The sequence below is a fragment of the Sebastes fasciatus genome, chromosome 15 (assembly GCF_043250625.1).
Source record: "Sebastes fasciatus isolate fSebFas1 chromosome 15, fSebFas1.pri, whole genome shotgun sequence".
Classification (NCBI taxonomy): domain Eukaryota; kingdom Metazoa; phylum Chordata; class Actinopteri; order Perciformes; family Sebastidae; genus Sebastes; species Sebastes fasciatus.
This window is the reverse complement of record NC_133809.1, coordinates 27,245,576-27,260,037: the sequence shown is the minus strand read 5'-3', so window position 1 is coordinate 27,260,037 and position 14,462 is coordinate 27,245,576. Positions and strand designations below refer to the sequence as shown.

The 14,462-nt window shown below is 42.4% G+C and overlaps 1 protein-coding gene across 2 annotated transcripts; it reads right to left on the bottom strand.

Annotated features, from left to right (window-relative positions):
• Positions 1–4,588: 4,588 nt before the first annotated feature.
• Positions 4,589–14,011, bottom strand: fosl2 (FOS like 2, AP-1 transcription factor subunit). 2 transcript variants are annotated; one of them, XM_074609838.1, is made up of 4 exons: positions 13,281–14,011; positions 10,163–10,414; positions 9,177–9,284; positions 4,589–7,424 (listed from the first exon to the last, which is right to left on the bottom strand). In XM_074609838.1, the coding sequence occupies exons 1-4, from the start codon at positions 13,407–13,409 to the stop codon at positions 6,828–6,830; spliced, it is 1,086 nt and encodes a 361-aa protein (XP_074465939.1). In that variant the 5' UTR covers positions 13,410–14,011; the 3' UTR covers positions 4,589–6,827. The 2 variants fall into 2 exon arrangements, with proteins under 2 accessions (XP_074465939.1, XP_074465938.1); XM_074609837.1 differs by having other exon boundaries at positions 10,163–10,417; positions 13,281–14,010.
• Positions 14,012–14,462: the final 451 nt, after the last annotated feature.

The window sequence follows — 14,462 nt, the reverse complement described above, 5'->3', positions numbered from 1 at the left end:
AGATGTGTGAATGCGGAAATTAACAGACTTAATAATTTAACGGAACACTCAAAAGTCAGATATAGTCGTCTAGATATAAATAGCTTGTAAAGTTTAATGGATGACTGGATTATACCTAACCATGCCCAGTGCTAACAGCACGGCGTGTATGACTATTTAGACCTTCTTTCAGCTGCGTCCTCGTCTCCGGCGGTGTGAAAAGGACTCAAGAGGAAGTTAAAGAATAAGTATGAAAACATAATTCAAAGAGGTAAACACCCACAGCATACAGCCAGCTGTCCTGCCTGCATTTGTCAGTTTAAACTGTGTTGTTTTTAGTCTGATTATGACTTAAACTGCTTCATATGTGTATAATATTATCATACAATCACCACACTGAGCTGTGATTGGTCAGTAGGAGGTGCTTTCTTATGAGTTGGTCTCTTATCTGGAACATAACCTGCTCTAGAGCAGGTTAGCTGTTCAGCATCAGTTACCATGGTGATCTACCCCGGTAAGAAGTGAACCAGCTTCGTAGGACGGAAAACCCTGAGTTAACCCTGAAGTTACCTCGCTGACGCCAAATCCTGCTTCATAGTACAGGTCTCTGGGGTCACAGTTGGAACTCACTGTATGTCAAGACTGCAAGTTTTGCAGTATAGATAGTCGGAAGTCTTGTAGTGTGAACATAACTATCCACATAGTAACCTGCCCAACAGAGTCACCCTTTCACTGTGAACTAACGGGGACGAAGGCCGCCTCTTGCGTCGCCTCACGTCACCTTTGTTTTGGCCGACAAGTTGTACTTGAACACACCGCAAAGACTACAGCTGACGGCCAGTTAGCACATACGTTCTGTGCCTGCCTAAGATGAAATAACCTGCCTGCTTACCTAACCTACCCACCTACCCGCCTACCTGTCTACCTACCTAACTACCTGCCTACCTACCTACCTTCCTACCTACCTACCTACCTACCTACCTACCTACCTACCTACCTACCTACCTACCTACCTACCTACCTACCTACCTACCTACCTACCTACCTGTCTACCTACCTACCTGCCTACCTGCCTACCTACCTGTCTACCTACCTACCTACCTACCTACCTACCTACCTACCTTCCTACCTACCTACCTGTCTACCTGTCTACCTGTCTACCTACCTTCCTACCTACCTACCTACCTACCTACCTACCTACCTACCTACCTACCTACCTACCTACCTACCTACCTACCTACCTACCTACCTGTCTACCTACCTGCCTACCTGTCTACCTACCTTCCTACCTACCTACCTACCTTCCTACCTACCTACCTACCTACCTACCTACCTACCTACCTACCTACCTACCTACCTACCTACCTACCTACCTACCTACCTACCTGTCTACCTACCTGCCTACCTGTCTACCTACTTACCTACCTACCTGCCTGAAAATATGAACCTCCATGACTATCATTCCCACTTAAAGGGGAAAACCACCTAAATTAAGAATTCCATGTTATTTCCATGGCCCAGTAAATTTCAATCAATATCAGTGAACATGAGCTACTCTCTCTCAAAGCCAGAAACAATCTCTCAAATTTGTGATGTCATCATGTATAAAGTGTGGAGCTGCTCCATAGACAATAAATGAGAGACTGATTTTGTGTTAATTTTCTTTTTTATACCCAAAGAGCTTTATTCTATTGTAGTGTTTTTAGTTGTGAAACAGAAAATGTTCCCATATACTCAGAACATCAGCCTGGATGCTCTCAGTGTCATCTAGAACATCTCTCCCAATTTATTGTCTATGGAGCAGCTCCACACTTTCTACCCCTGTGACATCACAAGTTTTAGCACTCTAGTTTTTAGATTTGGGAGAGAGTTGTTCATGTTAACTAATATTTGTTGGACTTTCTTAGACATTAGGGATAACATGTATGAATTTTGAAAATGGGCGTAGCTCCCCTTTAAACCTAATGTTGTAATTCCCTTCTGTGACCATTTGAGGGCAGTAAACGCTCATCACAACCGTTCACTTTACCAGCCACATTAAACACCGAAATACTTTTGCGTCCACTTTCAAAGTAAAACAATTCAAATATACAGCGGAGATTCCGATATGCTGTCCACTCCAGCTGGGGATGGACAGAACATTCACAATGATAGCATGGACATGTTTTATTAGAATACATTTATTGTCAGTTTGTTCTAGATAAAAGACAATAATTCCAATTGAGTGGCTTTATAGCAGCTGATATAATAGTCTGTAGAGGGACAGCAGCATACAATCTATTGATAAATGTGTAGTGCATCCAAGTGTTTTGACAGATCAAGAGTAGTTCCATTTTTCAATGATGGGACATGAGCCTGTAGAATTATATAAGACACTTTATCTGTGGATGAAGTCTAGAAATGTCATTTATTTTTATGCTAATTAACCACTGGCGTGTATATGAAAGGTAAAAATACTACATTTAACTGGATAAAATACCAACATAATGTGACAATAATTTAAAACACTGAATCTACACCCAGCCAGTGTATTAGATACACTTAGCTAAGACTAATGCAGCCTTAATACAACAGTCCTGCAATATCCTTCCTTCACGAACCATTATAACAGCTGACACCTCTCTAAAACAGTATGAACAAAAACTGAACATTAGAACCTTCGTGAAGGTAGGCTTTATTTACAGGACTGACTGTTTTATTAGACTGCATTAGTATTAGCAAGGTGTACCTAATACAGTGGCAGCAGAGTGTAAATCTTGCATGTTAAACATACGGCCCAAGGGCCAGAACCGGCCCGCCAAAGGGCCAAATCGGGCCCAATGGATGACTTTACAAAGTGTGAAATTTGCTTAGAAGTCATTCATTCGAATCTTTGTCCACTGGGTGTCACGCTGTCATAATAAGAGTAGCAGGCCCTATGCTGGATTTGCTATCATAGATCCCACATGGTTACGTACAGGCTACGTGACACAACACTGTCAAGCATAGGCTACTGTACTGGTGGAGTGCCGGGTTTTCCAAGGAGAAATGGACCAGTTCCTATTTCTTCGCAGAGGTAAATGGGAAACCAGTATACTTGTGTGTTCACAGTACCTGTCAGCGCTCAAAGATTATAATGTTCGGCACCACTATCAGACTCTTCATGGCGAAAAATACAAGAAGTTGAAAGGACAACTGAGAACAGAGAAGATAAATGAAATGTTGGCAGGTTTTGTAGCCAAGATGAGCGAGACACTTCAGGCTGTTCATCATCTGTATTGTAAATGGGATTGTTCATTAATTGTGGATGTTTTTCAGAATGGACCTGTGCTTCTTTACACTAAAGAAAGGGGAAATTTGGAGGTTGTTATTTATAGGTTAGGCTATTATGGAATAGTTTTACTGGTCTGGCCCACTTGGGATGGACCTGTGCTTCTTTACACTAAAGAAAGGGGAAATTTGGAAGTTGTTATTTATAGGTTAGGCTATTATGGAATAGTTTTACTGGTCTGGCCCACTTGGGATGAAATTGGGCTGTATGCGGCCCATGAACTAAAATGAGTTTGACACCTCTGGTGAAGACTACTGCCCTCTAGTGGTTTCATATCAGCATTACACTGAAAAATGAACGCTCTGTAGCACAACAGGCTGCCTTTTCATAGTGTATTATTCTGGAGAACAGCTTTGTATTGATATTAGATTTTGCCAGTATAGGATATGGACGCCCTGAAATGCAAGCAAGTTTTATTCTGGTGTCTGATCTGAATTATTTCCTCTCCTGTGTTTATGACTTAAAACGAGTGGAAAAAGTGTTTTGCCAGGATAATCTTTTTTTAATAATAATACTTTTTTTTGTCTGTGAAACAGGTTGAAAGAAAAATTTAGGCTGATTTTTCTAAGTTCCTTTTTTTTTCTGTCTGAAAACAAGTGAAACAAAAATGCAGTTTTTTTTAAGTAACTTAGAAAAATCTGTCTAAAAATCTTTTTTTCACTTGTTTTCAGACAAGAAAAAAATTAATTAGAAATGTTATCCTGGCAAAAAAAAATAAAAAATCCACCTGTTCTTAAATCATAAATACAGGAGAGAAAATAATTTAGATCAGACTTAGGTACATATAGGATAATACTTCTTTATATGACTCAAATATATATATATGTAATATGGATAAGTATTATCATGTTCTATGCTGGCAAAAATATAATCTAAATACAAATCTGTCTCCAAAATAATACACTATGAGAAGGCAGCCTGTTAAATAATAAGTAAATAATGTCATTATTATTTACATTGTTGACAATATTTTCATGTTATGTGTCATCGCTCCGAGATGATTCAAAGACACAATTACGCTCTTGAATGAATTCTGAAATAATGTTTTTTGCTCTTTCCTTTGTCTTTTTTGTCTTTTTTTATCAGCTACATGTTGTTAACTTCTTTAGCTTATTCTCTTTTGATTCCACCAATCAAGTCAAAAATAGCGTCAACCTTATATTGGAATGATCAGAATGATTGATACACAGGGTGATAATATTTAACATAATAATAGCAGCCCTTTGAAGAAAGTGTTTTGTCAGTTAACTGAATGATACTGTAAGTGCATCCCCATGAACGAAATAGGACAATTTCAGGTTGAAAATTATTGTTTTTTTATTATTATTATTCATTTAAATTAACAAACACTGCTATACATATTGCTGTTTTTTATTAATTTTGAATCATTTTAAACAGTTAAAGCATTTGGAAAAAGAAGTAATAGTAGTTGAAAACAGGCGACAGACAGTAGATGACATGTACAGCAGAAGATCTACAGTCAATGGCTTTCCTATGTGTGTCGAGGGGCTGCAGGATATTCCAACATACAGACATATCGGACTCGCCCATGGTCACGTTTTTTTTGGTTATCGATTCACTTCTTTATGTTGTCAAAGATTCCCCGTTGCATCCACGCGACATCAAACCCCACGCCATCAGAAGATAAACGCGTTCTTTCCACAGTAGCAGCAGCTTGTATTGAATTGCAAAGTCTGTTTTTTTCTGCATCCAGCACAACAAAAAAAGTCTTCCAACCACAACTTTTATTCCTCTGATGACGAAAGATGACACCTCCCTCCCCTTCGACCCCTGACATTAAATTCATTAGGAATGTTTGAAGTAAACAGAACAAAAAAGGCCCAAATATCGCTGTTGCGTCCCTCTCAGTGCACGGTATTGAAAACCCTCATCCCTTTTAAGATACACACATGTAAAAATAATGAAAAAGAAGTGCTTTGTAGAACTTCAGAAATATTACATCTTCTCAAGGTGTCCCCTCTTTCGTCTCAGGCCAGCTGTAAAAAAAAGAGTCCTTCTCGTCCCTTCCTTATTGTCATAAAGTGAACTGGCCCTTGTTCCACTACAGAGTACCTCGGTGTCGGCGTACACCCGTAAAATCAGCACATCTGACTTGAGTTTAAACATCATTTCTTTACTAAAAGTGACAGCTTTACAAACACAGTATAAACAGGGTTGACATCATTGGCAGCTGGCGACAGTCTAGACCACAGTGGCTTTTCTTCTTTTGTTTCAAATTTGAGCAAAAATCCCTCCTTTTAGACAAAGACGGACGAATTACAGGACTACAAAAAAAACCTTTTTTTGGCTTTTTGAAACCTGACCTGCCCTGAGAGGCAGTGTTGGAAAAAAAGGTAAGACCTTTTATCTATAGAATGTAAGAAACACATTGAGAGAAGGTCTGTGGAGGAGGTGTTTGCTCAACGTCGTCTTGAGCAAAAAGACGTCTCGAGGTGACACAATGAAGCGATGGAGTTTTATCATCCCTAGTTTATCAGCGCTAGACCGTACGGCAGCCTGCAGTCGTGCAACGTCGTCCACGACGGGGTTCTACTACACATGAGAGATATCCCTGACATCAATGTAAATCACATACACTTTGTCATAAACAGGTTGTAAAGTTCAGGTACAGAATCACTGAGGAAAAGCACACCAATACTACTGTAAAGTCAAGCCACTATGGCAAAATAGAAGGAATTATTGAGGAACTAGTCATTGATTGAAAGTTGGCTCGTATCCTTTGCAACACTGAGGAGTGCTCCGGTCACCACGTGGATGGACCGATTTTGCTTTTCTACAGGCAGATTAAGGAGAGGACAATGTCTCAACAAAAACACTCTGTAAAATTGAATCAGCACAGGCCATAAATACAATGAAAGAGATGGAAATAGCGTCAGAAATGTGTACACGCTCCTCCTCGTAGCAATTCCTGAATCGAGGTCCAAGTTACGCAAAAAAAGGACAAATCGAAATGGAAGAGGAGATGAGAGGAAGTCTTTGCTCATCGTCTCTTTCTCTCCTCGGAAACTCCAGTAGAACGCTGACCTCGCTTAGTGATTTATTGATTCGTCTTGGCGGAGTGCAAGTGTCGGCCACATGGCTTTTTAAACATTTTCAAAAAATATATATATATATTAAGAACGCGCTCTCTAGTTGTAGTCACATCAACTCACTATTGCCAGATTCAGGCATGTCTTCAGAATTGTCTTCCCGGTAAACAAGTTGACACTCTGGAGTTGAAATGGCGAAGGGATGACACTTTTTTTTTAGGATCGGTGCACACACTCTTACGGATAATTTTTTTTATACAGAACAAGAAGAAACACGCGGCGTAGCCCTTGTGGGTCTCCCTGCGGAGGGCGGGAAACGGCTCACATGGTCAGCTTGGTCTGGACTTTTGAATGTGCTCTTGGGTCTTTAAAAGACACTGGATGTAAGAAGGGGACGGGTAAGGGTAGGGGGGAGGGGGGGAGTTGATCCTCGCGCTTGCCGTCAGCCACAGTGTTTGTTTCTCAGCCGTGCCGAGCGTAGCCCTCGCTCAGAGCGCCAGGAGGGTGGGCGAGTTGAGGGAGTCCGAGGACTGGTCCCCGCTGCTGCTGCTGCGCCGGTGGGCCTTGGAGCAGGACTCGGAGGAAGGCGAGGGGCTCTCGGGCTCCAGCATGCTCGGGTAGGTGAATATGAGGCTCGGGGCGTTGGGCGTGGCGGCCGGGGTTGACGCCGCCACCACCGGCGTGTTCAGGCTGTCTCCGTCCGTGCAGTACATCCCTCCGACGCCACCGCCGCCGCCCAGGCAGATGGGCTTGATGACGGAGCGCTGGGGCTTGCCCAGGACATCGCTGTCCTCCGGCTCTTGCTTCACCACCACGTGGTTCATCTGGGCCCGGGTGGCCATGTTGGGGCGCATGGTCAGGGGGAGGGGGGCGCACTGCTGCTGGTGCTGGTGCTGCTGGTGCTGCTGCTGCTGGTGCTGTTGGTGCTGCTGCTGGTGCCCCGATGACTGGTGGCGCTCGTCGGTGGGGAGCTTGCACACGGGATTGTGGGCAACCAGCATGAACTCCAGCTTGTCTTTCTCCTTTTGCAGGGTCTCGATCTCTTTCTGCAGGTCTGCTTTCTCGTCCTCCAGCTTTTCAGTCTCCTGTGTAGAGAAACGGGAGCAGGTTCGTTAGTATTTTTCCATTTTTGAGTAGAAAGATGACAAAAAATATGGTGACGTGAGTTCATGCTCAGCACCATAACACCCTCGTCCATAAGCAGGGTAGTTTACATTTGATAAAAACTAATTCTGCAACAGCATTTTCATGAACATTAAGTGACAAAATACCAAGAAATTGTCAACATGGTGGCAAAGAAATGTGGCTGTGTACTGGCAAGAATCTGGCGATACGATACGATATATTGTGATATATTGCGATACTTTAAGTAAGGCGATATATTGCGATGTTTTTTTTTTATCTCATTTTAGGAAAAATGTCATAGTATAAAGAACACACCACCATATGCATAAAATCTGAGTAAAAAGTACTTTGTTTATGCAATCAGAACAGTGGGATCTGCATTTGTATTTATTACAGTCCCTGTAACATCCAACATCATAGCATGGCACATACTGTACACTGAGAGGGCACATCTCTTTGCAAAGGAAATAAAGTATTGACTGAGTCAATCTTTGCATGTAAATTATTAATTAAAAATCAATACAGTGTTTTTGAGAATCAATACAGTATCACAAAACATAGTATTGCGATATTCGATCTTTTCAATATTTTTTATTATTCAATTTTTTAACTTACACCCCTAGCCATCAGTTCAAGTTTCTTCAACAATCAGCTGGTCAGACTGTGTTCCTCCAAAGCGCCAAAAGAGGGCACTGTTTGTTTGCTACAGTTTTACCAACCACAGAAAGAAGCACAATCAGGAACTTGTCCATGAGCCATTTAGACCTTAATCTCAAATTTGAGTTTCCCATAATGACTGTGCATTGTTTGTGTCTCGGAGATATAAGATCTGCTGCATCAAAAGCGTGTCATTAACGTGTCACATGAAAGACAAAAGACAGATCCCATAGAAAGCCGTTCGTCTGCTCTAGACAGCGGGCAGATTAAGATAAACTCACATGGCTGTCTGAGAACTTTGACTCATGGGCAAAGGTATGAGGAAATTGTGCACAAGGAGCCAAGGGAGGTGCCCTGGTAAATAAATGATATCAGTCAATCAAAGAGGTTGTAGGAACATGACTTGTTCTTTTCACTGGAAGGCGACACTTCCTTAGTTGGAATAAAGGCAGGTTTTTTCCCCCCTAGACGCTGTGGTGTGTGTGTTTATATATGTGTGTGCGCGCACGCAGTATGTTTCAATGTGGGATTGTGAGACAAGCAATTGGCCCTTTTTACAAAACGTCCCTCATTCACGGAGACAGCTGCCTACAGCAAATTCCATTCCTGTTTTTTTTTTTTTTGACAAGCTCCACCTCGCTGTAATTCGGCTAATTAGTCCATTTAGATGCTGCGAGACAGACAGCCCTACCTCTGTCTGCAGCGGCCCGAGACAAAAAGCTTTTCATCGCCTGTCATCTCTTGCACTCAGGCCGTGCACTCAGAGACACAGCGAGAGTCAAACCAGTATCGCAGGATTGCAAATTTAGGTGTGGGGTTCAATCACTCATTAAACAAATCTGGACTCCTGCCAGCCTTCTGAACCAGTGTGACTTCTTTTCTTTTCACTGTGCATGTGTTTTTGCATCAACTATAGGCATGGCAAATTATGCCCCCAAAACAGGTTGTTGCTTGCTGCAAAAGAGGAACAAGGTTTTTTTGTGATTTAAGCAGAACCCAATAACAGATTCTGATCTGATCTGGAAGCTCCAAGTTTTTTTCAGGTTTCTACTCACCCCCTGCAGCATCTCTGTGAGCTCTCGTCTGCGGTTGCGGCATTTGGCGGCGGCTAACTTATTCCTCTCACGCCTCACCCTCCTTTTCTCCTCTTCCTCCGGGGTGAGCTACGGACAAGCAGGGAAGGAACACGGCAGGTGAAATAAGGTGTTTGGCAGACGCACAATCAATATAAAGCAACGAGTTGAACAAGAGCTGACTGGCTGGCTGTGAGAAGAATAACGAGATGACGACATATTATCTATTTGCCTGATAAAATAAACTCAATTTGCTTCTTCAAACATGCTCATTTAATGATTTATGATAAAAATATTAAAGGTCCCATATTATAAAAAAGTGAGATTTTCATGTTTTTTTATTATAAAGCAGGCTTAAGTGCTATATAAATACTGTGAAGGTATCGAAACACTCAATCCACAGGGAAATACACACAGCCCGTATTCAGAAACTCTGCGTTTGAAACAAGCTGTCAGGATTTCTGCCCATTCGTGATGTCACGAATATACAATATTTAGACCCTTGACACAGTTTTAAACGTAAACATTCTAAATGTGTCCCAGTTTATTCCTGGTTGCAGTGTGTATGTGAATGACATCAGCGGACAGGAAGTACACATGGAGCCAAGCTTTAGACTAGCAACGCAATTCTGTTGCAATTCCTCAAAATGCGCTAAAACGGAGCGTTTCAGACAGAGGGTAAATACAGGCATATTCAGGCAGACAGTATGAGGAAAATAAAGTTTTTTTTGAAAATTACAGCATGTAAACATGTTCTAATAGAAACACAAAATACAAGTATGAACCTGAAAATGAGCATAATATGTGACCTTCAAGGTGTTTTGCTTTGCTTTTAGAACAAACACACTTCGTCTTTGTAAAAGACTTTCGGAAGCAAAATCCAGCTTCATCAAAAGAAATCAAAGTCTAACTATTGAAACAAAAAAAATCCCATAGTGGCCTTTTTTTGCCGTCCCATTCCCCCTCACCTGTTCATCCCTCTTGCGTCGGCCCCTGGCGTCCCCGATGGAGCGGATGACCCCGGGCCGAGCTAGCGGGTTGTGCCCCAGCAGCCCCGGTCCGTTGGCAAGGTGGTGGCCGTACGGGTGCGAGCGGGAGTAAGGGTTGGACATGGAGGTGATGACGGTGGGCTGCACCATCCACTGCAGGTCTTGGCTAGTCGTGATTGCATTGATGGTGGGGATGAAGGCACTGTTGGAGCCGGGCATGTCGACCCTGTACTTCTGGAAAGAGGAGAAGAGGTGTGATGAGAGGTTTGGATGCATGATCACATCTGAGGACGTTCTCCCAGTAAAGTGGGGTGTCATCCGCGTGTATGCTGGTATGGGTCAATGCATACATCTTAGTCTCTATCTACGCAGCCCTGCCTCATTCCGCCGACACCACCACCACCACCACCCACCGTTATCAAATTCACACACTTTTTCCACAATACAGGCTTATAGTAATGATTCAATCCACATAGGCACTGTGTATGTAACCCCTGGAGTGGAACAGTGACACATGCCGTGAATCATGTGGGAAAGCCCAAGTTGTCCAGTAGAATCTCACTTTACTACAATAACCATAAGACAAAACACTGGGGAAGTGTTACACATGTCTGGACTGGCAGAAAGGTAAGTATACATATTACTTTGGACTGGATAGATACATAATGTAATGGGTCATATAGTGGCATCTTCCAAATAACTGAAGAATAACTGTTCCAGAGGGATTTTGTTTTTAAATCTGAGACAAAAATTTAATAATTTAAATGTTGGAATCAACAAAAATATTTTTTTAAAGCGAAAAGATGCACAATATCTTAGTTGTGTGGGTATGTCTAAAGCCAGACTGTGATGCAGGACACTATGTTCCTGCTCTAAAGAAAATATTATGACTTGGCACTTGATGGCACTAACTCCTCAATTTATGGATCAAAATCCTCCTACAAGATTTTAAATGTATTATAAATGTCTACAATCTACATGTATGTGTGAACTGGCTGTAAAAGTGATCACCAGTATGGGAACCTATGTGAGACCACTATTACTTCATGTCTTTAGAGTCCACAAACAGCTGGGCTGCCTGAGCTGTGTGCGTAAATTACGCACGTCCCCATATCTCCGTTATTCCCGACTTTCCGTCGGATATCCCGGCAGTCTATTGGAACTTTGTTGATCTGGCTGGTGAGTCATTGTGTATGGGATTTGTTAAGCACATGAGAAACGCGGGCAGTTCCAGTAAGGAGGGGAGGTGTGGGGGGGTGAGAGCAGCCAGCTGTAACAAGACAGATCAGTTAGCAGGAATTATGTGAGAGGAATGTTTGGCGAGTTTGGCTTCAAAACAGAAGCATTACAATTCCCATTTGAAATAAATGGATATGTAATGGAGTGTGAAGGATATTACGATATGATAGGATACAGCTTTATTGTCAGTTTGCAATTCATTTTGCATCCATAGGCAGCTCAGTTTGAGAAAAAGTACACATACAATAGACATACTGTTACCATAGACAGACAGACAAGTAAGACCCATCAGACAAAAAACAAAACACATCACAATTATTCATACATAATCCATTACAAAATTACTATTTTTTTAATTAATATTCAGTAGAGTCATAACACTTAATCTAGAGAAACCCCGGTTCAACGGATCTGATCTGATAAAAATGGAGTTTGTTTTGACGCGTCTCAATATTCGCCAACAGAGAGGTCATGTTACAGCCCGCTGTAGCTGTAATGGGAAGCAGACAGCCAGTGAGTGATTACAGGGAACCGGAGCAACGGGCCAAAAGTCATTTACCGGCATGTTGCGTGAGCCTGACGACGCTTTTCCACAGAAGTGCACTAGACGCAAGAACTTGGCGAGTAAACAGTTGCGCCTCTTCCCGGACTTATATCCTATTATTAGAGAATATCTTTGGGAACGGCGTCATAACGTCACACTGGCACACCTATACATGTAGCCTATACCTCACTGATCAGGTTATTATCCTCTGATGAAATCCAGGAGATGGATTTGTGTTTTTTTAAACAGTCTCTCGGAACGTTTTCATTTTTGGTATTTTTTCGGTAAGGACATGAAATACAGGCTTCTGTGCTCCCGGTCTGTGCGCGCTTCCGCTGGAGGAATCTGCCATGTGCAGCGCGAGACCCGTCTAAGAAAATGTCAGACTACAATCTGATCCATGGTCCGTGTCATTTCTCATAGAAATAATCTGTCACAAATATCAACTTTTAACTGAATTTATATCACATCAGTCTCTTTGGTGCTCTCCAAAAAATACCTAAAGAGAAATAAGACATCTCACCAACCCATTAATGCCTGCATCGAGCAGTATATGCCTGTTGCATTCTATACGCTTTATCTCTATGCCCTGTTTATTGCCAGACCAGCGCAATGTGGCAGCATGTAGGACTATGTGTTCTAAAGGAATTGGCGTCCTTACAATGCGCGTAAAATGCGAAAAGACCCCACAAATATGACAGTTTACACACGGATAGGAGAGATTAGAAAAGAAAACAGTGGATCTGAAATTGATAATCTGGAAATGCCAGGCACATTCAAATCCAATTCTCCTCCTGCACCAAACAGCACACCAAGCCACCTTATATCTGCCAGTATAACCTGCACGTTTAGAAGTTTTGTTTCACCATGAGTACCAAGTGAAGGAAAATATGTTTTTGTATTTACATGTGCAAAATCACCACATATTCGCCACTTACTGTGCGCACTATAGCCAGTGCGCAAATTTGATCAAAAAAAAAAAAAGTACATCATCCGATGGTGTTTAGATGGCAGAAATTGAAAATGGAATGAGTCCAAAATACTTGTGAATAGATCGAGTCCTGCATCTGTTGAGTCACCGATGCGATATGTGTCATTGGGTTCATCCGGTTTTTTCCCACCTGGAGAATGCTTTTTTAAAATCTAATAACGGATGGAAGCGCGTATATGGTGACAAAAAAGGAAATCTATACGACAAATATGTATATTTTGTTCAGATGTTGCGCATTTGACATGGAAATAAAGGCAAGCATACAGTACAGGCTCTAGGTAGACTAGTATTTCTAGGTAATGTCCGGTGTTTCCTTGTGTTACCTGGTAGCTTGAGGTAGAGATCGGACTTCCGATCGTGCTGCTGCCGCTTGTGAAGGACTCTGGCTGGGCCGGAGAGGTGCTGCTGCCGCGGGACGACGTGTCGTAGTTCCCGGAGTAGTCCTGGTACATGGTCCAGGAAATAGGGAGATTTCAGTAAGACTGGTTGAGATCTGAAACTCCCTCCTTTTTCTTTTTAAATCCTCGCAGTAAAAAAGGCACCAACTGAAGAAAAAAAAAATCCTCTGACTGGAGACGTTGTTAATTTGGGATATCCAGAGAAGAGTTGAAGTGCAATAACGCTCCTCTATTTAAACTAACCTAAAACATCACTGCCAGTTAGAATTAAGAGATTTTTCTTGCGTGCTTCCTGCTTGTAGGTTTCTTATTGTGCTTGTATTATTCTGGAGCCGCGCAGGTAAATAATACTATACACTATTGCAGATCCTCTCAGGTGCGCAAACTTCAACCTAAAGTCAGCAGCACACCTTCAGCAGTCACATCCAGTCGAGACAAAGTGAACCTGTAAATTACCAGAGTGACTCACTGCAGGTTAACACTCGCTTTCCAGCTTCTCTGCCGGGCTAATCTTCTCTCTCTATTTTCCGTGCTATACACGCTCTAATCTGGAGCTATCTGCTGCTCACGGAACAGTTCGAACTTTTTTTTTTCTCTCTTTTTTTTACCACACTTCCTAGAGATGACTCACTTCAATGGCACTATGAAGAACTGCAACGGCTTTTCAACACCAACGAAACAACTACGTCACGACATGGGCGGTGCGACTTCCATCCAAAGGGAGGGGTGGTGTCTGGATAAGGCTCTCAGAGAGAAACTCGGATCCGCCGTGACCGAGCTTCAACCAGCGGACAACTGGAGATATGATGGAGAAGCAGCAGTAGAAAGCAGCAGCTCACAATATAATGTGGACAAGTTTATTTTCTGATACGAACGTCAGCGGGCTGCTGCGGAGTTCACGGTTTGTCTGACTTGCTTCGGTCCATTGACGCATGTTTCCTAAAATGGGCAGTTGCGTCAGAGAGCGCGTGTGGGTTTCCTTGGTAAAGAGGAAGCGTCACACACTGGAGGGATTCCCTCCCTCCTCGCGCACACTGAGCTCCGGACTCTATCAGCAGCGCGCGGGGTCCCGGTCCGGTTACTGATCATCAGTACAGGAAACATATT

Coding starts and splice junctions, on each gene's coding strand:
- fosl2 (XM_074609837.1), bottom strand. CDS start 13,409: ATGTACCAGGACTACTCCGGGAACTACGACACGTCGTCCCGCGGCAGC. Junction 10,418..13,280: donor TCTCTACCTCAAGCTACCAG/GTAACACAAGGA, acceptor TCCTCTTTCCAG/AAGTACAGGGTCGACATGCC. Junction 7,425..9,176: donor TCACAGAGATGCTGCAGGGG/GTGAGTAGAAAC, acceptor TTCTCTACACAG/GAGACTGAAAAGCTGGAGGA.